General features: G+C 40.9%; 2 protein-coding genes across 3 annotated transcripts; one reads left to right on the top strand and one right to left on the bottom strand.

The window, feature by feature from the left end:
* The first annotated feature begins 2 nt into the window (after positions 1-2).
* On the top strand, positions 3-4,012 carry PET100 (PET100 cytochrome c oxidase chaperone). The gene is made up of 4 exons (XM_087709752.1): positions 3-137; positions 1,598-1,678; positions 3,773-3,805; positions 3,895-4,012. The coding sequence occupies exons 1-4, from the start codon at positions 63-65 to the stop codon at positions 3,970-3,972; spliced, it is 267 nt and encodes an 88-aa protein (XP_087565878.1). The 5' UTR covers positions 3-62; the 3' UTR covers positions 3,973-4,012.
* Positions 4,013-5,643: 1,631 nt separating this feature from the next.
* PCP2 (Purkinje cell protein 2) lies at positions 5,644-24,167 on the bottom strand. 2 transcript variants are annotated; one of them, XM_087709745.1, is made up of 5 exons: positions 24,150-24,167; positions 22,608-22,793; positions 8,192-8,315; positions 7,276-7,433; positions 5,644-5,810 (listed from the first exon to the last, which is right to left on the bottom strand). In XM_087709745.1, exons 1-5 carry the CDS (start codon positions 24,165-24,167, stop codon positions 5,805-5,807), a joined length of 492 nt encoding a protein of 163 aa, XP_087565871.1. In that variant the 3' UTR covers positions 5,644-5,804. The 2 variants fall into 2 exon arrangements, with proteins under 2 accessions (XP_087565871.1, XP_087565872.1); XM_087709746.1 differs by lacking the exons at positions 22,608-22,793; positions 24,150-24,167 and adding an exon at positions 20,636-20,881.
* Positions 24,168-25,139: the final 972 nt, after the last annotated feature.

The following is a 25,139-nucleotide window of genomic DNA, read 5'->3' as shown; positions in this document are numbered from 1 at the left end:
GAAATTCAACGTCGAATCAGTCCCTCCTCTCAGTCTTGCATCGGACTGGCCTCCCATTGGCCATGGGAGAGAGGAGGCGGGTCTCCTTTCCGTCGCCTGGCACCATGATATCCAGGAACCAGCTTGAGATTTTTCGGGTCTGTAATGCGATGGTGGCGGGAAGGGGGCGGGGGCCATCGGGTTTATTAAAGGGATCGATCGGGTGGAAGCCTCTCGACAAGGCCTCCCGTCTTTTGGGGGCCAGGTAGATCCCCGGGCGGCTTCCTACGTTCCACTTTGGGGGAAGGGTCAAGGTCGGAGAACCTGCGACATAGTGCAGACTTAGATTTACACTAACGTTTATTGTCACTTTGAATGTTCACTGGTTGGCATACATAAAAATGAAATTTCGTAGCAATATACTTACATAATGCCACTCGCGTAGCATTACAAAACCACCAGAACCGTAAAGCCTACAAACTTGAAATTTGGCACGTATGTTCCTCTTGGCTTCTAGATCCCTGCTAAGAAAGGATTTTTCTAAATGACCATCAGACCATTAGTATTTCTTATATTATTATTAGCACGCTCTGATGCTAAGGAGTTAGATATTCTACTCACCCTCCCAATTTGAAAAGAACTCTGTTCCAACTGCCACTTGGGCGTGGCCAGCATGTGACTCATCCGGCTGGGAGTTTGGAGAGGATCAATGGGCTATCTTGAGGGGGATAAAGGGGATAAGATAGGAGAGGACTCTGTGGGGCAAGCCTGAGGGAGAAAAGAGGGTAGGAGAGGATCAGTGGGCTAGCCTGAGGGAGAGGAGAGGGATAAGAGAAGAGAGGCTTCTGTGGGGCAAGTTTGAGGAGAGAAGAGGAAAGGAGCTGTTCATTGGAACAAGCTCCCCGTGGAGATTCGGACCCTCACCACCCTTCAGGCTTTCCGCAAAGCCCTTAAAACCTGGCTGTTCCGACAGGCCTGGGGCTGATGAGTTCCCGTCCCGGCTCGAATTGTGTGGGTGTTGATTGTTCTTAAATTGTTGTGTTGTTTGTCCGTTGTCTCTTTTTTTTCTTTTTCCTGTTTGTATTCCCCCCCCCCCCCTTACTTGGTTTGTGAGCCGCCCTGAGTCCCTCTGGGAATAGGGCGGCATAGAAATACAATAAAATCAAATCAAAATCAAATCAATTAATTTTCAAGCTGTAAGTGTCGATTTATCAAGCCCGATCACATAGTTTCATAGCGAAGGACGGGTATTAGCTAGTACATACATACATGATTTTTTTTAAAAAACATAAGAATTCAGGAATTCTTCTTTTTGGAGGAAAATACGTGTTTCAGTGTGTGAACTCTAATCTGCACTTGCTAATAGGCTTTGTAGAGAAACAATTCTGCCTCCCACAGTTACTCCTTGGGGCTTAAACTTTGAGGCACTCTCTGTTTCCTGGAGATCAGAAACTTGGAGCTATTGAGGAAAGGGGTACAGCCCTCAACTTATGATCTCAATTGAGCCCAAAATTTTCTTGCTGAACAAGACAGTTGTCAAGTGAATATACGTCCTGTAAAATAATTTCTTTTCTATGATTCAACTAATGGCATTTGGTATTTTTTCTTTCTCTTTCAGATGATACTGTATCTAACATTCCCGGTCTCTATATTCTGGATAGCAAATCAGACAGAATTGTTTGAAAAATATGGAATCGCAGTAAGTAATTAAATGACAAAAATTTGGGCTAATAATTTATTTCCAAAGTTTTCCTGATGTTCATCTTCAAAACAAAAGGGAATCAACCTGATATCTTATTCCTGGTATCTGAAAAGATAAGTAACAAATCTGTGAACACCTAGGGCAGGGGTCCCCAATACCCAGTCTGCGGCCTGATACTGAGCCATGCCCAATGGGAACTGGGCCATGCAAGTGGCAGGCGAGCTTGCAAAGTTGCATTTGTGCAAGCAGTGTGGATGTGAAACCATCCCCTCTCTTCCCCCTACAACCACTGCTGGCCTGCAGAGCTGGAATGGTTGGAGACTGCTGACCTAGAGGCAAACATCATAACCAAAAACCAACTTAGATTTGTTAAAAACAAATCATGCCAGAGAAATCTTATTGCATTCTTTGACATAGTGACAAAATTAGTGGACCAGCAAAATGCTGTGGATATAATTTACTTGGATTTCATTAATGCATTTGATAAAGTTGACCACAACCTACTACTTGATAAAATAGAAAAATGTGGGTTAGACCACATCACAACCAGATGGATTTGTAAGTCAAAGAGACAAACCACACTCAATGTGTAGTCCTTAATGGAAGTGCATCTACATGGAGGGAAGTATGCAGTGGGGTACCTCAAGGCTGTCTTAGACCCAGTACTCTTCAATATCTTCATCATGACTTACATGAGGGAATAGAAGGGGAACTCATCAAATTTGCAGATGACACCAAGCTCACAGGAATAGCCAATACTCCAGAAGATAGGATCAAGATACAGAAGATCTTGACAGATTTGAACAATGAGACTTATCTAACAAAATGAAATTCAATGTAGAGAAAAGCAAGGCTTTATATTTAAGCAAGAAAAAAACAAATGCTCAAGTATAGAATAGGAGGTATTTGGCTCAACAGTAATAACTGTAAGAGGGATCTTAACTATGAGACAGCAGTATGCTGCAGCTGCCAAAAAAGCCAACACAGTCCTAGGCTGCATTAATGGACAGATAGAATCAAGATCATGTGAAGTGTTAATACCACTTTTCAATGCCTTGTTAAGACCAGACTTGGAATATTGCAGCCAGTTTTGGTCACCACAATATAAAAAAAGATGTTGAGACTCCTGAAAGAGGGCAGAGAAGAACAACAAAGATGATGAGGGAACTGAAAGCTAAAACATGAAGAACGAGTATTGCAGGTTGCAAGAATTGGACATGCCTAATTTAATAAAAAGAAGGACTAGGGGTGAAATGATAGTAGCGTTCCAGTATCTAAATGCTGCCACAAAGAAGAGGGGGTCAACCGATTCTCCAAAGCATCTGAAGATAGGACAAGAAGCAATGGAGGAAAACTAATTAAGGAGAGAACCAACCTAGAACCTAGGAGAAATTTCCTGACTATTAGAACAATTAATCAGAGGAACAACTTGCCTCCAGAAGTTGTGTATGCTCCAACACTGTAGGTTTTTAAGAAGAGATTGGACCACCATTTGTCTGAAAGGGTATAGAGTTTCCTGCTTGAGCAATGGGTTGGGATAGAAGACTGCCAAGGTCCCTTCCAACTCCATTATTCTGCTATTCTGCATTTTTTCTATTTTGATTTAAACTGAACAAGGACTTGCTCAAGCATTGGCTGAACTCAATAGTCTATCGTGCTGAAATAAAAGAGCCATGGTGGCGCAGTGGTTAAAATGCAGCACTGCAGGCTACTGCTAGATCAGCAGGTCAGCGGTTCAAATCTCACCGGCTCAGGGTTGACTCAGCCTTCCATCCTTCCAAGGTGGGTAAAATGAGGACCCAGATTGTTGGGGGCAATATGCTGACTCTCTGTAAACCGCTTAGAGAGGCCTGAAAGGCCTATGAAGCGGTATATAAGTCTACTGCTATTGCTAAAAGAAATTCACAAATGGAACATAGTGCATCTTTCCTCCTAAATGATTGATTCCAGTTTCCATTCAATGATTACTTTTAAGCACAGCATTTTACTTACTGATCTCCTTTCCATTTTTTCTTGATGGCATTTTACATTCTGTCATTACTTCTTGTATCACTTCTGACACTAATTGTTTTCTTGCTACATTTTCTACAGAGCAGCATCTTTCCACCTCTAAATGAAGAGCAGGTAAATCTGTTGCTACAATAAATGTCATTATTGTAAACTTTGGAAGGGAGAAAAACCTATGGTGAAAATTGCATTTTTGTCTTCTCCAGAGAAAAGATCTAGAAGCCTTTAGAAAAAGACTGCGGGAGATGAATGAGAAGAAACAGCTGCAGGAGGCTAAAAAATAATGGAGTGGTATTCCACAATAAATTCTGTATTTTGTATATATGTAATTCTCAATTGTATTCTGTAAATATCTCAGGCATTTTTGGGATATAAATGAGAAAATTTTTGTTTCTTCAGTTGTGATTAGTCTCTTGCAATGTATAATCATTAAAATTAATCACTAACTTGGCAACTGTCTCATGTGAATCACCTTGACTAAAGCAACATACAGGAAGATTATATTAGTGTGTATAGTACTTTATTTGCTTCTCCCAGACTGAAGTTCAGTTTGTGATGTTTTCTTAGGTATCTTTGAATCAGAATTAGTCAACTAATAGCAGCAAAACACCTAAAGGGGAACTGGGTTAGGGAACAGTGGTGTATGGGATTAGTAGTGTATCGTCTTTTTCCAGTAACTGCTGAACAAGGTTAGTCTTGATTTGAAAAGCTGGAAAGAAAGAAAACAATAGGTGGAGAACCTAAAGGTGGTTTTCCAAAAGATATCTAGACTCTCTTGGTTTTTCCTTGAAAACATTTTGCTTCTCGTTCAAGAAGCTTCTTCAGTTTTCAAACCAAGACTAACCTGGTTCTTGAACTAAAGAAGCTTCTTGGATGAGATGCTAAATGTTTGCAGCAGTTGCCAAGTGCCTTTTGGAAAAGCACATTTGGGACAACCAGTAGCTTCTCTGAGCACTCTTATTGCTTGGGTTTTAGTTCCCCTGCACTTTTATTCTTATTTTAATGCTCCTTGAATATATGTGGTTGAAAATGTATGCAGATTTCATGTGAAAAGGAGTTATAAACATCTGTTCCAAGTCACAAGGGTGTCAAATTGATGAGACCTGCATTGAGACCTAGTAATTCTTCCCTTTCATACCTGCCTCATGGTGTCACATGTAAGGGTATTGTGGGCTGAGTTTACTTTGCAATGTGCATTTAGTCATTTGTGCCCACTAATGCCATTGCAAATAGCAATAGCATTTAGACTTATATACCACTTCACAGTGCTTTACAGCTCTTTCTAAAGTGGTTTACAGAGTCAGTATATTTCCCCCAACAATCTGCGTCCACATTTTAACGACCTTGGAAGGACGGAAGGCTGAGTCAACCTTGAGCCAGTCCGGATTGAACTCCTGGCAAGTTGGCAGAGTTAGCCTGCAATCTCGCATTTTAACCACAGCACCATCAGTGCTGTTCTATAGATACCTAGAGAAGGATATGGGTAAGTGTGTCCTTAATGTGCTATTCTTTCAATAGCTGTTCTGGTTCTTTTCCATCGAATGAGAACAGGTGTCACTACCCCATCTAGTACAGGTAATTTAAATCAGGAATTCAAGAGGGCTTACTGGGATCAATTTATTTGTTTTCTAGGTTATGACATGAAACTGAACCATGAATAATGTTAGAGGTGTCATTTTCTTTTTGATGGAATTTGGATCCAGTTATCTAGTCCAGCGGCAAGAGCTTTGTCTCTTGAGGGAGAAAGCGGGATTCGGAATTCTTTTGTCTTATGTATTCTTCACTATTTCCTGAGCTGCAGACAGAATTAGTAGCAATGTTATCCACATTTTTGCTTTGCTTATACATATGGGTAGCAAGAAACAGCTATCTTCTTCAAGCCACCAGCAGTGTTGTCTTGTAGTGGCATGCCCATCCTGCTACTAGGAGATCTGCTAAGGAAATCAACAAGGAGGAATGGTTGGGCATGTTTATTAGAATCACAGAGCATATACAGTAAATGTGCAGGGCTGATACAGCAGTGAGGGGATGATCTTGAGTGAGAGCCACAGTGCATGCTTGGTGGCATCACATTGGTGTCTCTCTGCTGCTTTTCCAAGCAGGGCTGGGGAAGATCTCATTTCTGCAAGAAGAAAATAGGCAGAGGATGATAATGCAGCAAAAGACAGAATAATTTTCCTCTCCATAGAGTGGCTTGACTAGGTAGAAGCAGACACAAGCATACATATGCATACACAGATAGAATCAACTGGGGCCCGAATTTTGAGAGGCTATGACTGGGTGCCCTGAATCCTTTCATAGTGATAGATAATGCACAATTCTCACTAGAGACTTTTGCACCAAGCACATTGTCACCTTATGACAAATACCCTGGATTTTTTTTGCCCTAAAGAAATTTGCCAACATAATTTGTCTTTGCTCAAGGCACAACTGTCTGTCCTATTCCCTTCTGTTTGCTTGACTTACTGAGATCAGAGTGTTGATGCCCATGGGAAAACAAGTTGCTTGATAATGTGAAGAAAAAAGAAATAGTAGTTTGGTCCACATAAGTGCTAAAGAGGTGGTAACTATGTTTGGCCAGTCCTTGAAGCTAGGGTTGCCAAGGAAGGCTTTCAAAAATAGGTCTTCTATTCTATGGGACAGGTAGGAAGCACTCATGAGTCTTAATGCATGGATGTGAGGATGGTGCCAAGAGTAAAGATTCAGATTGGTTGGGCACTGGAGGACTTTTTAGGTACAAAAAAGACTGCATTTGAATTAAAATGCAACCGGGTTCCGGATGCATACCATCACAAAGGTAGAGAACAACTTTGAAATGGCAGGAAACCCATCCACAGGCTGTCCAAAATTGCAAGATGGGATATGTTGTTGTGATCAAAGCCCTGTTCCTTTTTACACGTGTACAAAACGTACATGTGCAAACATGATAGCTCCATAGATGAAATTGCTGTTTCTTATGCTATTATTATCTTGAAAAATATATCAAGTTTCTCTCGTGTTTGCTAAATGATGGTGGAATAAGGGGAAAGAGTGTCTCTGTTTCTTTTGTGCTGCAAAGGTGTGTGCTAGTTGTTGTTATCAAGGTTTCAGATTTTACAGTATATATTTTCCATTACACGATCCATCCGGAGAATTTTAGTGAGTTAGGGAACTCATTAAAAAAAGCAAAAGAGATGCCGCACTATTTATATTTCCTTTGCCTGTTTCAGTGGCGGAATTCAAACATTTTTACTACCAGTTCTGCGGGCGTGGCTTGGTGGGCATGGCAGGGAAAGGAGACTGCAAAATCTCCATTCCCTCCCGATCAGCTGGGACTCAGGAGGCAGAGAATAGATGGGGGCAGTCTGAGGTGGTATTTACCTGTTCTCCGAACTAATCAAAATTTCCGCTACCGGTTCTCCAGAACTGGTCAGAACCTGCTGAATACCACTTCTAGCCTGTTTCCAGACTTAGTAAGAAAAGGCGTCTAAGAACAGGGTGTATGGCCTAATCAGTTTGATTGATTTACCAACCCTGCTTCTTTACTGTCTGGGCAGGTTTTAATGGCCACCCTGCCCCTGTTCACATCCATTTCTGAAGAGACTCACCTTGGTGGCCCCGGAGCCTGATAGGCTGCTGGTGTTACTGCTCTGAAAACCAGGAAGGTAGTTGAAGCTGACCCTTTGATCGTCCATTCGTCGGCTCTGTGTATGAGCCAGCATTTCCATGAAGTTATCCATTTCAGGGGGTGGGCTGGGGCTGTCCTCTGCAGGCCCAAAAAATAGAAGCAGTTATCAATGGAGGGCATAATGAAGGACAGCAACAGTAGCATTCTTTTCATTGTTTTAGATGTCACTAGTCTGCAGTATGTCAAACATTTCCATTTTGTCCATTTGGTATCTTTTGCTTCTTAGCATTTTATGGATGTGAGAGCTCCTAGCTAATTTTGGCTGATTTTAAAACAAGGTTGAATGAAGACTACCAGGAAAATAATCTTCATATCTCAGAAGAAGACAACAATAAACTACCTCTGGATCTGAAGGAGATGGGCGATTCAAAAATGTGAAAAATGACAAATATATATAAAAAAAGCAAGCAAACAAACAAATAAAACACCCCAGATGGACATATCCATACAATCATTGAAAGCCAATGAACCTTTATTTAGCAAATGAAATGCCCAAGCAATATTGGAAATGGCTTAACAAACAGGGCCAATAGTTAGGGGATCTCAATTGCGCTTTAGAAAAAGGTTCAGAGTAAATGGGTTATCAGAATGTTAATCTGGAGTGGAAGAGAACTTTCTAAGACTACTTTACATGAGTTTTGTGAGAATTTAGTCTGCAAGAAAACTTTCCCATGTCCCAAGACATCTGTTTTGTAAATACTGAAAGCAGACTCAAAAGAAGATGTGGATCTCTCTTCAGCAGTAGTCAGGATCAAAAGTTTAGCTTGGTCTTGAGAAGATCATTCACGCTAGTAACTCCTGGATTTACTAAACCTTATTTAGCTTAGAGAACTCACTCTTTTCGGGCTCTGAGCCACTCTTGCTATGTACAATTTGAACGTTACAGCGTTGCTCATCCATACGTCCTCCCTGCACATGAGTCAGCAGATTGAAGAAGCCTTCTTGTTCCGGAGAGCCTGACTGTAACAGAAGAAGAATAAGAGCAATAATCAATTGGTTCCAACTTTAGCTGTCTTAATTTTTCCACTGGCCGGTCTTTGTCATCAACCTCAGAGGCAAAGCTATGTAGCTTTCTAACATTGCTCACTTGAAGGATTCAGCTAGGAATATATGACAATCAGACATTTACTGACTTGTCGAGCTTTTGATATGATATTGAACTACAAAGGCCAATAATAGACTTATGTGGCCCTCTCCTCTGTGTATTTCTTGCTTTGCCTTATCAAACTTAATGAAAAAAGAGTGAATATGAATTCTAAAGAGCCGTGGTGGCGCAGTGATTAGAATGCAGTGTTGCAGGCTATGACAGCCAGCTGCTGGCTGCCTGCAGTTTGGCAGTTCGAATCTCATCAGGTTCAAGGTTGACTCAGCCTTCCATCCTTCCGAGGTGGGTAAGATGAGGATCCAGATTGTTGGGAGCAATATGCTGACTCTGTAAACTGCTTAGAGAGGGCTGTAAAGTAATGTGAAATGGTATATCAGTCTAAGTAATATGCTATGCTAAAGCGCTATTTGTGCCATCTAGGATAGATGCGCGAATGAAAAGATTGCTAGCATTTATTCAGAAGGAATCTGGCAGCACCTTTTCTATTTAAAACTTTTACTTAAAGGTATGAGTTTTTGTGAGCTTTGGACTTTGCATATACTTTATACACAGTAGTGCATTTGGGCATCCAAAGCACATTCTATTAGACCATTGGCCTCCCCTAAATGGGACTAGATTACAGCTCTCAATAACCTGATCATCAGGGCTAAAGGTGAGGAGAACTTTTAGTACAGCAACATCTAGATGGCTGCCAGCTCTCTACTGCTGGCAGAAATCCTTGCAATACCTTTGCAAGTGTAGCAACTTTCATTATTCCTATCAGAGGTGGTACTCAGTAGGTTCTGACCAGTTCTGGAGAACCGATAGCAGAAATTTTGAGTAGTTCAGAGAACCGGAAAATACCACCTCTGACTGACCCCGCCCCCATCTATTCTCTGCCTCATGAGTCCCAGCTGATTGGGAAGAAGTGGGGATTTTCAGTAACCTTCCCCTGGAGTGGAAGGGAATGGAGATTTTACAGTATCCTTCCCCTGCCATGCCCACCAAGCCACGCCCACAGAACCAGTAGTAAAAGGTTTTGAATCCCATCACTGATTCCTATGATATAAATCGAGGTTGCTTGTATGCAAAAGGTGAGAAAGTGGCTCGGTCTTCTATTTTATTGATTCTGTTCCTTATGGTAATAATGTATTAAGTACCGTAAACCTTTGACTAAATAAGCCTCCTTTCAACAGACTCTGGTTGTAATGGATAAACTTTCCATCAGAATACTTTTCCTGAGTAACAGTCAGGTTGGATGCAGCCAAAGTAGTTGAAATTTATATTAGTTTTTGTTAACATCATTTGCGTAAATTATGCAGATGGTATAGGTTATTGCAAGCGACATATTTTGCATCATTTCCTTAATAACTTCATTACTGAAATTATGCAGATTGCACAGATGACATACTTTCTATTGACCTTTGGAAGTAAAACAAGCCCTTCCCCCACACGGTCCTTATATGGAGGTTTTACCCAAAAGTAGATTATAGATGATGACTCATCTCTTAATCATATCCCTTTGCAAAATGTAGCATCAGAAAAAGGACTCACAGCTCTTTACACAGCATCAGGACTGTATAGGAAAACCAAGAGTTCGCTTTTAAAACCTTAGGTTCAAAAAAAAAGGGGGGGGAGCAAAGGATGTTTTTCATTTGCTCATTAAGTGAGCTTTAAGCTTTATGTTGGTTGCTCAATGTCTGGAGGCAAATGCTGAAGCAAAATAACTGGGATCAGCTTAATGCTATTATCATCCCCTGGACAATAACTAAAGCAGATGGAGTGTGATCTCCCAGGGAGGAAGGGGTCTTTATATAAGGCACAGCTATCATTCATTGAGCTGCCAGCGGGAGGAGGAAGAGCTTAGAATGAATGATCTTCTGAAAAATGGCAAAAGATCCTACTTGACTTCCCTTTTGACTTAGAACAGCTGGAGAGCAAATGAGAGAGACACATGGTAGGAGACTCTGTCAGAACCAGAGTAACAAACATGCCTGAAAATACTGGAGCGAGGGAAGCAAATACACTGCCTTTAGAATAGCAATAGCAATAGCACTTAGACTTATATACTGCTTCACAGTGGTTTACAGAATCAGCATATTGTCCCCAACAATCTGGATTCTCATTTTACCCATCTTGGAAGGATGGAAGGCCAAGTCTACCTTGAGCCTGGTGAGATTTGAATTGCCAAATTGGAGGCAGCCAGCAGTCAGTAGAAGTAGCTGCAGTATCGCATTCTCACCACTGCACCACTGTGGCTCAGAAGAGAAATATAGAGCACTTTCTTTTAGTATCAATAATGTTTCTATAATATTTGTTTTTCAAAATAGTATATAATTGATGATTGCTTTTCTAATAAATAATAGGCTTGAAGTGGTTTGTTTAGCCTCTGTACTGTAAACCCAGAAGAAAGATTAATTTGGAATCCAGATTATGTGAATTTAACAACTGTATCTAGGTAAGAAGAAATAGTAATTCTTAATTTGGAAAGTTTGAAGGATGGTGTAACTGCTTACCTCCTCCTTGCAAAACTGCAACCATGAATTAGTGCCAAATACTATTAAATACCAATCAAATACCCCAGATTATTGGGGGCAAGATGCTGACTCTATAAACTGCTTAGAGAGGGCTGTAAAAGCACTATGAAGCGGTACATAAGCAGAGGTGAAATCCAGCAGGTTCTGACAGGTTCTGGAGAACCGTTAGCGAACATTTTGAGTAGATCAGAGAACCAGCAAATGCCACTTCTGGCTGGGCCCACAGTGGGATGGGAATGGGGATTTTGCAGTATCCTTCCCCTGGAATGGGGATTTTGCAGTATCCTTCCCCTGGAATGGGGAGGGAATGGGGATTTTGCAGTATCCTTCCCCTGTCACACCCACCAAGCCACACCACTCCCACAGAACCGGTAGTTAAAAAAATTGAATTTCACCACTATATAAGTCTAAGTGCTATTGCTAATACCATTCATTGTTTGATGTTTTGTTTTTAGCTTACTGTCCCATCATATAGTGTCCAACTGAAGGTTCCTACTTGTCTTTGCAAACAATGCTGATTTTTGAAAAACGATGATCAATTTTCCTTGACCATAAGTTGTTTCTTATTCTTCCTCATATCTTACCCAAACATATGAGAAAGGCTGTGCATCAGCGCTGGCAGAATCCCAAATGCACAATCAAATCTGCCTTATTGGAAAAGATCCATGTGACGTTAGAATCAAAGCAAACCTACCTATGAATTCTCATGAATTTTAGCCATTCAAAATAACACAAGACTTCTCCCCATAAAAATATGAATCTTAATCCCCAAATACCGTATGTTAGGACCTGAATCTGACTTGCAGGGGATGGGGAAAGGGAAAATCTACATGTTTGGACATATCAGAATATGATTTTTGATCAAGTGAATTCAAGCATGGGTGAGATAGTAACCCCTTAATGACTTCCACAAATTACGTTCCTCTAAGCGTTTAGAAACAAGGTAGCTGCTGCACTTAATGTTTAGATTTTTCCCTGCAACTAATAAGACTGTACAGGTAGTCCTTGACTTACAACCATAATTGGGAACTGAATTCCTGTTGCAAAGCAAGGGGTTGTTAAGTGAGTTCCACCCACTTTTATGGCCGTTTTTCGTATGGTTGTTAAATGAATCACTGCACTTAAGTGAATCACATGATTGTTAAGTGAATCTAACTTCCCTGATAGACTTCTTGTTGGAAGCTGGCTAGGAAGATCACAATGGCAATCACGTAACCCTGGAATTCTGCCACTGTTGTACATACATACATGCTAAGCGCCCAAAGCGCCATGCAATCCTAGGGATGTTGCAATGGTTAAAAGTGTGAGGACAGGTTGTAAGTCGTTTTTTTTCTGGTCTGTTGTAACTTCAACCAGTCACTTAAAAAATGGTTGTAAATTGAGGTCACAGCTTACAACTGAATTCAAATGATGAAAGTGAATAAATGAATAAAAATCATTTTTGCCTTCCCTGATCAGGCACATCAAGGCATATCTTCATGTCAGTCAAATGGTCTGGTCTTTCTCTTTGTTTTGGGAGCACCATTCTCATTTAGAGTATGAACTTTGGGATGTCTATGGATAAGCCCTTCATTTAAATGAGGAAGACGTAGGAAGGGTCGCCAATGAGATTCCTTCCTGTTCCTGCATCTATTTTGCAGATTTATAGAATTTCAAGACCATTCCCTGTCATAATAAACAATGTCTGGCCTTTCCTGAATTTGTTGCCCTAAATAACTGGTGCCAGAGCTGTGCTTAGAAACAAAGGTTGATGTGATTTTTAAGTAACCTGTCGAGATGATTGATTTCTAACTAATTATAGATAGAAGAAATTAAAATGGATTCTACTGGTTTCAAGTAATTTACCATAATAACACCAGCGTTTATTTTTACCTTTCGACTAGCCCCTACAGAAAAGATATTTAAAATAATTCCTAACCTTTTTTTTGTCTAGGGATTATGGAGTATATTAGCCAAACCTAAGTGAGCTGCATAGTTCATAGGCACTTACCATTTATCTTAATAGCCCATCCATGTTTCATCTGCCAAAGGCTTTCTCTGAGAACTTAAGCTTTTATAGGAAGTTAGATTGCGTGTTTATAGATCGATGGAGTTTGGTTTTTGCATTTTTTAATTTGCCATTTAAGCATGAAAAATTACTGAGGCTGAGGTCACTTTCCCAAATAATAACCCCTCTTTTTTTTAATTATAAGGGATAATTTAGGGATTCATAGAACTACTGCCTTATCTGAATGATAAAACCATAAGCTTCCTGTAACTAAAGCAGCTGCTGAAAGTATGGATTAAAATAATGCATAGTAACTATGAATTAAAAAATGTGTTACCAAGTACAATTTGTTTCATAGTTCAGATAAATGCATATTATCAGTTACATCGGAGTGATTTCCAGATGATGTGTCTATAGACATGTTGAAACTGATTAATGAGTTCTAATCCAGCCTTAGGCACAAACCCAGCTAAGTGACTTTGAGCCAGTCATTTTCTTTCGACCCAAGGAAAGAGGCAATGGCAAACCATTTCTGAAAAACCTTGCCAAGAAAGCTGAAAGGACTTGTCTAGGCAGTCTGCAAAAATGGAATAGGACTAAATGAAAGAGAGGGGATTGTGTGTGTGTGTGTGTGTGTGTGTGTGTTTGTGTGAATTGAAACAGAACTTCCAAATAGACAATAGGAGGGAGAAAATCCCCCCCTTTTATAAACCGCTTTTAAAAATACTCTGCTGTTTCAAACAACAAATGCTTTGAAACTGGGCACATTTGCAGACTTAAAATAGACTTAATGCTATTTTTAGAGAAACAAGAAACACAAAATAACAGGAGTCTACAACTCAAGAGCTGCTAGTTCTAAATACTTCACCTTTTCAGCACTTGCTATTTTTGTTGCTCAGCAAAAAAAAGTCCTCTGTCAGCCTCACAAGCAGACCAGACAGGATGCATGACAAGATGAGCCAATTCTAAAATTCTAAAGGCTACATTAACAGGATCTGGTCAATCTTAAAATAGAAATCTCCTGCTGTCTCTTTTTTCCACCTGGTAAGTTTGGAGTTGATCCTTTCTAAGTTTCTTTCTCTGCCCATTATTCAGCTATGGGCTCCTCTCCACATTTTATCTGATTGTTTCCCCTCTTCTCTCAAGTTCATTCCCATATATCATTACACACACCCAGATCTATTAGCTCTAGCTTTATTGTATGTTTTAAGTGTGGAAGTACATCACTACCCCTTTTACTTTTACCATCCAAGAAACTGGGAAGGGCCCCTGCAGAGGTCTTTGCCACACTACCATTCCTTCCGTGGATTCAGCTATTTCTTATCTGAGCTTCGTCTAGTTTGTGACTCTTCCTCATGTCTTCCAAGTCATTCCCACATACCATTACATTTCCTAAAATTAAGAGTTATATGCCTTACATTGGCATAAAAACCCCCAATGTGAAGTGCTTGGCAGAGGCCTCTGAATGACAAGTGTGTTTTGGGGGAAAAAAGTATAACTGCTCTATTTCACACATAGTTAATCCTATCCCAGGAACTATAAAAACTAGTCCAGAATATTGAAGTAGAAGGTAGAAGTCTAAAAATTTCTGAAAGAAAGTGAATGGATGGATGGATGGATGGATGGATGGATGGATGGATGGATGGGGGCTATATACAAGCCCTTCTATTTCAGATTTCCAGCTAAGGAGAACTGCTAAAGTACTAAGTAGCTGTGCTCTTACAAGCATAAGAAAATGATTGCCCAAGGTGAAAACATTACAAAATGAATGAAGAGAAACAAGCAAAAGCAAAAGAGAACAATTTGGGGGATTTGTGGGGCAGATAGCTAAAGTATGTTCTTCCTCTTTTATCTTTTTTAACTATTTATTTATTTATTTATTTATTTATTTATTTATTTATTTGTTTGTTTGTCATGCTTATGTAATGAACATTGGATGTGGTTACCCTTTGAGACTTGTATGCAATGAAATTTCATTGTAATATATGCCGATTAGTGTACATTTAAAGTGACAATGAAGTTATTCTATTCTATTCTATTCTGTTCTGATGTCAATAAAGAAGATGATAGAATATATTTCCTGCCATTGGGGTATCTTGCAGTCAGTGACGTGTGGTGAGGTTTATGACTAGTGAGGCAAAAAGAAAGAAAGCGGCTTTTGCCCACCCCACAGGGCAAAAGCCAAAAGGAAGCACGCCGCCACTTCTGTCTGACATAGAGGTGCCCCGCTGTGGGGCGCGGGACACCTCTATCTCAGACAGAAGCGGCGGGGTGCTTTCTTTCGGCTTTTGCCCTGCGGGGCAGGCAAAAGCTGAAAGAAAGCGTCCCGCCGCTTCTGTCTGACATAGAGGCTTTTGGACGCCCTAACGCTATGTCTGCCATAGAGGTGGGACGCATCCCATCTCTATGGCGGACACAGCAGCAGGGCTTTTGGACGTCCAAAAGCCCTGGAGCTATGTCCGCCATAGAGGAAAAACTTCCTTAGACGAACAGAAGACTTTAAAAGCAGAGAGGACCTATGGAAAGCTTCAAAGAATGGAACCAAAGCCACTCTGCCGCTCCGGCACTAGAGGCAAAAGCTGCCCTGCCGCTATGTCCAAAAGCCCTGGCCTGCTGCTATGTCCCAAAGCCCTGCTGCTATGTCCAAAACCCCTGCTACTATGTCCGACATAAAAAAAGTGCCATCCCGCGGGCCAGCAGAGGCGGGTAAAAACACACACACACACACACACACCTTGCAATAATACAATTACTTACAAATTAATTTTGAATTTCTCCCCCTCCCTTCGACCCACATACCTGTTCCAGCTGTTTCACAGAGGATTTCAACTCTGCTCTTGTCTGCCATGATGAAAATGTAAAAGGAAAAAGGCAAGAGCTGCTGAGGTCAGGCTGGATTAGCTGCTCCCAGAGTCCCAATGGATGACTCTGCTTAATTGTTTAAAAAAGCCTCTAAAAAAGTGCCCTTTACCGGAGGAGGCCTCGTCTACATAAGGAATTTTTCGGCTTTTAACCCTTGCTTAACTCTGCTCAAGTGATCATAAAGATAGACTAAATGAGGCACATGGTTCTCTCGTCTCCTCCTGTAGAGGACACTTTTTAAGAGGCTTTTTTAAACAGTTAAGCACTAAGCAGAGTCATCCACTGTGACTCTGGCAGCAACTACCTCAGCCTTTTTCCTTTTACATTTTTCTTTTCTTTTCATGATGACAGTGGTGAGGCCCTGCCTTCCCTGCCTCCTCTGTCTGCACATCACTGCTTGCAATCACCTGTAGGCATAATGGACCTGAACAGCATAGGCTGATCCCCTTTACTCAGCACCGCCCGAAAGGCTTCAGAAGGGAGGCAAGACAATAAAGGAAGACATTGGTAGAATTGCTTTCACACTGAGAGTGAATTCAGCAGTTCCAGATTAGCTCTTGGAGAAATAGTTTGCTTGAAATAGAATGGCAAATAATCTTTCCTTTCCTAAATCAAGTGAACTGACATAAAAGGTGGACTGCATTATTTTTGTCCTTGGAAAGAAAATCCTATAGGAATTTTTTCTGAAATACAGCAAACAGGTGGTAAACCAATTTACCATCACTATTCCCATAGGAAATTCAGAGCTCTAGATCTACTCGCTATCTAACGCATTTCTGTGGAAGTGTGTTAGGTGCTTCCAAGGAAGAAATAGCAGACTGAAGACAGTTTTGCTTTTTGTAGTGATGATTGTGGAGGAACAAGGAGCCTGTGAATAGCCTGGCACTTATCAGCAACAGTAACATCTAATCCAACCCCCTGCTCATGCAGGAGACCTCTACTAGGGATTCGAACCACCGAACTGCCGACCTTTCTGATCGACAAGCTCAGTGTCTTAGCCACTGAGCCACCAAAATTTATCTCCTATCGGGATTATCCACCTTTGTTCCATATAGATGCTCCCCGCAAGAAACAGTGGTTTCCAGTAAGCTTTAGAGCTCTGAGAGCTGAGGTAAAGACAGCCTTTATTCAAGTATGATTTGGATACTGGGTTCACCCATTTCCTCTCTTATTGCTTTAAGAAATGGCTTGCTAACTGCTTTTTGTGTATTAAGAACCTTCAGTATGACAAATTTCATCACACCAGGTAATTTTCCTTCAACCCTAAGCAAAAGAAGTTTCATGTAAACTTAAAATAAAAAATCTAAAATAAACAGCAAAAGGGAGATTAGAACTTTGATTTTGGAAAGTTCTAAATGGGGTCAGATGGATTGGTAATAAAAATTTCAAACTAATTATAAGAATCCTTTCCGTGAAGTTGTTTAAAATCCTATTAAAAATGTATGACGATTTTGAACTTCATCTTCCTGTGGGAAAATTTTGTGGATTAGAAAAAAACATGATTAAAGGAGATGTTGAAGGCTGGATACTAGCAGCAACCAGAAAGAACAAAAGATTATAATTAGAGAAGAGATCACTAATACAGAAGGGAAAAAAGTAATTCAATTTTGGAATAATTTGAGGCTATTTCAGAACAATGCACTCAGAAACTTCTCTTTACATGGTCTGCAACCATAAATATGGGCTTAAAAGAAGAGATGGAAAAAGATACAACTCAGCATCACATTTTAGATTTGAATTTAAATATGACAAATTACAAGAATGATATGGAAAAAGATGTTAAACTGGATTTACAAATAAAATTGGCTGATATCTTAATAACTAAGAGAACATACAAATAATAAATCAGAAGGGTGACTTGGATAAGTTTCTTATCCTGGATTTACAAAAGAGTTGTGTTACACTGTTTGAGGGAGTTCTGAAGCAAGAGGAATGAAAAGTAACTGGCTTTTGGAACGCTATTTAGAAGCTCCAAGATTTTTAAAAGCAAAAAGAAGGAATATAAAGTTGGTTCATTTGATCAAGGTTAAAATATATATGCATTTTTAGCAGCATTAATGGGTTTTTCTTGACTAGGACTGAATATGAAACTTTAAAGATTTGTTTATAGATATAAAACATGGGAAGAAGAGATCCATTATTGAAATGTTAGAAAAGGTGACAAATTACTGGATTTGTTTATACTTGCCATAATGAAGGGAAAAGTCATTTCTTTATATTAAAAAAATTAAAAAGAAACAAGAAAATAAATCCAGTTGCCTGATTCAGTTTCCAGATGACTGAGAATCTTCATCAACTTATTGCCACACATTTTCTGAGATTGGTGCAGAAGGAGTTGGTACATTGCAATGACTCCCTGCCTTACTAACTTGCTTTGACTAGGGAAGCTGCTTGGATGAACAGCAAAACGTCTTAGACCAAGAAGAAAATGAGTCCAGTTGTCATGTCTCAATTTCCAGATAGGTCTACCTGGATGACCGAGAATTTTCATCAATTTCTCTATATAGCTTTTTTCTTTATATTTTTCCATCTCGCTACACTTTTTAATTTTTAAAAATCTTTTTCTTAATTTGCATTAATTTTTTATCTTTGTATTTTTAAACTTTAATAAAAATATTATAGGAAGTATGCTAAATGCAGATCAATATAGGTAGGTTCTGATCACTTCGTTCTCTCTTCTCTTTTCGCAGTGTTGATATTTCATTTACAATAAAAAATCTGCCATCTGCTCTTAAGAAACAGCTCAATTAAGGTTACTGTACTCTTTGCTGAGCAGAAACCTGAGCCTGCTTCCAGACAGATATTACTGAGAAGATATTAAATATATTACTGATTTGTTCAATGCTCTGAAGGATCATAGGCAATCACAATCAGTGTAGAGGATTCAGAGTCATATATTATGGAACAGCATGCTGTACTTCAAGAGGTGGAGTTAATTGTGTCACAGAAGGTTGATCATTTGGGTGAGCAAATGTAAAAGTGATTTGCATATATGCCCACCAGATTTTCCTTCCTAGCATTGTTTACGTCACCTAAATCAACATTTACCAAGCATTACACTTGGGAAAGACACCTTGAACTTAGAGCCTGAACTGCATATGGATGTGCGGTCCACTCAAATACCATTAGAAGCCCGATGTATATTTATTGCAGAAAAAGTGTTGTTCCTTAGGAATGGAAGAGGGCAAAAGGAATGAAGCAACTAAGCTTTGGGCAGTTAAAGTTTCCTTTTTTTCTTCCCTGTCAGGATTTGACCCCAATTAAATGATGAAAATATAGGAAACTGGAAAAGTCCCAGATCACCCAATTAATCTAGATTTCTCTATGACCAAGTGCATGCATGGAAGGTGTGCCCATGGCTCTGTCCTAGGCCCTGGGTCTTTCAACATTTTCACCAATGACTTGGATGACGGTGTTGAGAGAACTCTGCAGATCCCACAATGTTGGGAGGGGTAGTCAACGCCTTAGAAGAAAGAGAGAAGAGTCGAAAAGATCTAGACATTCATGAACAATGAAGTGAAATGAACAGATTGGAATTGAACAAGGACAAAAGTCACATTCTGCAAGCGAGGAGGAAAAGTGCAAAACACAAATACCTACAGTATGGGAAAGAGCTGATTTATGGGTGGGTTGGAGAGGCATTGCATTGCTTGGAACTGGGGGGAAAACAAACCCCCGTAATCATTCCCCTTTGTGTTCTATGATGCTTCTTGAAAAATTGCTCTCCTTGAAGGGCAGTTAAAACTTTTCGGACCAATGAAAACTTTTGGGCAACCCAGTTGGAATAGGAAGGGATCTGTGAGGGAGATATGTATATATTCTATAAGCAGCTTTCTGCTGGGAAAGCAACATTTGGATTTCTGCACTGAAAAGGCACTGGTGGCCTTATTTTGGGGTGGAAGCTGTGAAAATTTCCCTGGGGCGGGGGGAATACGACACATTTAGAAATCATTATTCTAAATTAAAATAGAGAGAATAGGCACTTTCCAAATTTCCCTGAAAAGAAATATGACCCATTTAGAAATATTTAAGTTAAAATGGCAAACCTATACACTTTCCATCTGTGAAGAGCATAGAAAATAGATAATTTGGGTTGTCTGTTTTCTTCTCCAAATGCTTCCTGTTGATGGTAACCTCCTTTTCTTCCTTGAAATTTAAATCAAGGTTGTGATTGGATAGCAGACTCTCCAGGAAGAGACATAACCAATCACCCTCATTAACTGCAGAAAACACATTCTGGTATTTTTCATTTATGCTTCCTTCACAGTTACTTCCTGAATTTATTTTCACACCCTTTTAATTTAAAATGCTGAGACTGAAGTCTCTGAGGAAAGTCTAGAGTATGTAGGTGCAATCAGTATTCCCAGAAGAAATCTATCTGCATGGATGACATAAACAGATCATCAGCTATGGAAGAGTAATAGTCAGTAGTGATGTAGTCATACATATTGAAAGAGGACCCTGAAAACTCTACTTGCAGGCAATGCTGTTGAACAGGGCGGGAATTGTAGAGGCAACCTTGAATGCAGAGGGGGCGGGGAGAAGAAAGGCAGAAAAAGCAACAGTTGAGAATCAGCTCAACTGGAGCTATCCCAGGACTTCCTGACTGAAATGCTCATGATGCATCATATTTTTTTCAAAAAACCATTTCTGTCCTTATCTGAATCCTGCTCTTTTGCGTTCTGCTCATGGCCTTGATACGTGGCACTTGTTCTCCCTCAAAGCTCAATCCCAACACTAACCAGTCTCTGGTCCCAGAGCAATGTGTGAACAGGACAGACCCAAATCCTTGCGCAAGCAACAACCTTACCCTGCTTGGTGGATCGGATGCTGGTGTGGTTGCTGCCTCTGGAGCGGGATCTGGAGCGGGATCTGACACCGAGTCTGGTTCCTTTTTGTCCTCCTCTTCAGCTTTGGCTTCTACCGTTGTCATTGTGAGGTACCCTTCTTGCAAACACTGTTCAAAATGGGCTCCTTTCCTACCAATGAAGCTCTTTTGTTCCGGCGTTGATTGTGGGATGTCTCAGCACATGGACTTTGCCTACCCTCTGGCTGCCCTGATCCTGCTTTAGTGATTTATACAGAGTGGCAGCACTAAGCCCCCTCCTTGGCTCAAGGCCACACCCCCATAACAATCCCACTCTCTGCGCAGGGATAAAAATTCATATTTAATAAACACAGGCATCCAATCTGCTCTGTCCATCAGGTCCCGATAATCTGCATAAAGATTATCCTGAATAATTGTAATACTCTTTATTAGGGACTGTGGATCTATGTGCAGGAGGATGCATATCTTTGTGCACAGTTCTGTCATACTACGAAGGAGTATTCTTGATTTGCAACACTTCCAAATATTATTTTGTCTTGGTCCTGTCCTGATCCTAAGGGAATCTGAAGGCATTCCTTGGTTGGCAATCCAATACATTTGGTTCCCAAGTGAGAAAATTCCATTGCCCTGGTTTTGGGTGCTGCTTGTTTGACTTGTTTGAGATCCTGGCCCTCAAGCTGACTCACAATCTTTAGCTGTATCACCTGGTGCCCAGCCTTATGATTCCATAATAAAGAGTTACGTTTGTAAAGCAAAGATAAACTTCCCTAAAGTGTAAAAAGTTATTGCCAACTTTTGTTTTGATAATATTTGGCCTGGTATGTTAACAAATCTTTGGCACAATCATAGCAGGAAGAAAGCAATTGGCCTGGATTAGTTGGGTGGCAATCCTGTTCTCACTTGGTAATTGCTTATCAGTAATCTGAACATGAGCAGGTCACTTCCTTATTCCCAAACTCACCCACCTTCTCTCTTTCTCCTACGCAGATCTATTGTACATTAATAAAATTAAATTAAATATTTGCTGGAAATTCAGTAGGCCAGCAACACTGATGTTGCCCTGTCAGATTTAAAGCCAGAGCATCTTCTGAAACACAACCAGCCTTGTCTTTGGCAGCAAGATCATTTGATACTTCCTGCCTTTCCTTACGGGTGGTGGGTGGGATGGATATGGGGATAAATAAATCTAGAGATTTGTAGAACCAGCCCTGTACTTTTGTAATGTATTTGCAGACCAAAAACCAGCATTGGGGGGGAGGGAAGTGGGGGGGGGGAGAGCAAAGCAGGTGAACTACATGCCCATTGGGTATAGGAACTAAATGTTGATTTTAAAATTGTCTTAATTGTGTGACAATTAGAATTAGTAATATGATAGTGAGAAGGGAAGCAGCATCTGTCTTCCATGATCCATAAGGTGTTTGTGACTATGAGAATTAGGGAAGATCTATTGCACCTCCCTCCCCCGCCCCCAAAGTATCCTCTAGATGCATTCTAGTCCACGCTGGAGTGGTCTATGGTGGGGAGAAAAGGGGATAGGACAGAGGAATAGAACAGGGATGAGTAAATCTTTCTGCTGCTGTTGTGTGAAGGAGTACTGGTGTGTATCCAAAGTGGACCTTGCTTAGTTGGTTGGCTCTGGAGGTCAAGCAAGTGGCAGTTAACCTCGAGGGCAGGGAGATGCCAGAAGATTAATACAGCTTTGCAAGCTCAGGAATGGGACCTGTTACTGCCTCTAAATTAAAGTGGAGGCATATTGCAACACAGGTAACATGTCCAGCCAATCCTGGCAGCAAAGCCCAGGACAGGTTTTCATAACTAGGATGGGGAGCAGGGGGGTTAACCCTAATGGCAAACCTGTTCAGGGAGAGCGAGCAGGATTAGGTTGCAGTGAGGTCCCACAAGCAAATTTAGATGAATGTCCAGAAGCATCTGGGGAGGTGCCCCATTCACTTACACTTTCAGAGAACGGTCCCTTGGGGGTCCTGGTGCTGGCATAGCGGATGCTGCTGTCATAGTCTCCAAGAAAGGAACTGGGAAGAGTTTGGTAGGGGCGGCCCGGCATGGAGAGGGCCCTGAATGAATATAGGCACAACTTCCGTGGACGCTTTGCATTTCCAAAGCTGTTTTTCTTCTTCATCACCTAGAGAAAGGAAAACCGATGTGGAGGAGGGGGGGTGTTAGAGCACCGCAGCCAGAGTGAGGAAGACTCAGGCTCAGGTCCCTGCTCAGCTAGAACTCTGATGGGAAAATTTTGAACCACTCCCTATATGTAACCAAATCTGCCTTGTAGGCCTGTTGGAGACAAAATTGGAAGTAGTGTTCTGGCAGAGAAATGCAAAGGAGAAAGAAAGAAAAAAAGAAAGAAAGAAAGAAAGGAAGGAAGGAAGGAAGGAAGGAAGGAAGGAAGGAAGGAAGAAAGAAAGAAAAATGGAGGGAGAAAAGAAGGAAGCAAGGGGAATCAAAGTGTTAATTGTGAAAATAGAATTGGGAATACCTTCTTTCCTTACCTCTCCCCTTGACATCCTATCTACCGCCTTCTCCAGTTAGAAAGACACCTTCCTCTTCCAAATTGTCACTGAGTTGTTATTTTATGGTTTTGCCATTGTGACCACTAGTGACAAAGAATGGGCTTTGAAATACTGCTCTTGCTTTCTGCTCCCTGGTAAAGTACTTGCCGGAGTTGGTAGCCAAATCTCAGAATATAATCCAAGTGAAGTGACTCTGGAGTCACTTCTTCTATGAAAAGCTTTTTACCAGACAAGACATGGCTCACTTGATGTCAGGCGATTTGGCCCTGAAGTGATGGCTTAAAAAAAACCATGGTTGAGTAAGGACAGACCAGCATTAAGAACACTGCTCTGCCCTTCTACACTTCTAAAGCCAATATTGTTTCAGGGATGAGCCCAAAGCATCTGACAAGTCTGGGTCATCCCTGGGAAATTGCAACATATACATTTTCCCCTCCAAAATTAACAGATTCGTTGTGCAGTATGTGCAATGTTGTATGCAACCCTTTCCTCCCTTTCAGTATCTTCTACTGATGGTGGATAATTCACTGTGCCAACCAGAAGGACCCAGAAAATTTAGCCCTTCTCCTTAAGGCAGGGGTTGGAGTCATTTGGACCCATTTCCCATAGGAAAAAACAAAACAAAACCCCGGGAGCCACAAAACCTTTCCTGTGCCTGACTATTTCCTGAGTGGCCAAAAAACTAGTATATGAAGTTGAATTAAACATTCTGTTTTCTTTTAAAACTGTTTTTTTTTCCTTGGATTTAACCATGGTTGGCGTACTGGGGGTTGAAAAGCTCAAGAAATCACGTTCCAGCAGGTGTTCCACATTGGCAGTTGTGACGCATATTTTGAGCAACGGGGAGCCGCAGCAGAGAGATGAAAAAAGCCGTATGCGGCTCAAGCTGTGGGTTGCTGACCCCTGCCTTAAGTCAAGCACAGAAGCTCCCATTGCAGGCCCCCAGTCAACATGATCTGCTCCCTTACCTGAGATGCTCCTGACATCCACTTCCTGCAGAGGAGCCTTCTTAAACTCTTTCTTTATGCTCTCTTGTATGTGCTCTAACTCCTTTCTTTTTTTACACTAGCAAAAAACCAGGGCCCTTGGAGTTTTGTGGGCCTTGGAGCCTTGTTAACACAAGCTAGTTTTGCCTTTTCCCAACACAAGTTTCTATGACTCCTGACTTCCTTGGGGAGAGGCGGTAAGAAAGAGAGACAATTGCAATTAGATTATTCTATAAAAAGCAGCAGAGTAAGTGTTCCGTCACCTTTTCTTCCTTTTCTTCTTTTTTTGGGTGGGTGGGCATCAGAAGTAAGCCATTGGAAGAATTTAAAATGTCTCAATTTTAAACCCTCTGCAACAAAGAAAAACTCAGTAGAAAGACTGGCTTTGCTTTGAGGGGAGCAAAGTGTGAGTGTATTGCAACATTGGGGGGCATACTTGGTTTGGCATTAGGTTAATCCAAAGAGGTTGTGAAAAAGTGTGAGAAGAGAGAATGGAAAACCAAAACCAGAACCAGATTAACACATGCTCAGAAATTTGCTTTAAAAAATGTATCTGCTATTATAAGTATACATTCAACAATGTCCTAGTGCTGGGAAGAAGGCGGGGCTTAGCAGTGAGAAGACGGAGTTTCAGGCTATTCCTGAAATTCCCCTATTCCGAAGGAATTTTGGACGGGTCATCGGACCCTAGCTGTCCCGGAGAAGACAGTGAAAGGTGAGGGGAGATCCAGTGACCTCAGAGACGTTCGCAAAGTCTCTGGGGGGGGGGCTTGGAATTAACCCCTCCTGCCAACTCCTTTCTGGATTAGCTGTATGCTAACTGAAACTGCAGGTTGCCCCTAAGAATGGTGTAAGTGGATTCAACTGGTAAGCTGATTTTATTACTCAAAGAGAGACGGTCCGCACTAAAATTTAAGCTAATTGAAACCAAAGAACAGAAGAATCTAGCGGCGAATTGGTTTTTTTAAAATG

Source organism: Thamnophis sirtalis, unplaced genomic scaffold (assembly GCF_051295495.1).
Source record: "Thamnophis sirtalis isolate CommonGarterSnake01/CBP01778 unplaced genomic scaffold, rThaSir2_p1.2 scaffold_3, whole genome shotgun sequence".
Classification (NCBI taxonomy): Eukaryota; Metazoa; Chordata; class Lepidosauria; order Squamata; family Natricidae; genus Thamnophis; species Thamnophis sirtalis.
This window is presented reverse-complemented; position numbering and strand designations above follow the sequence as displayed.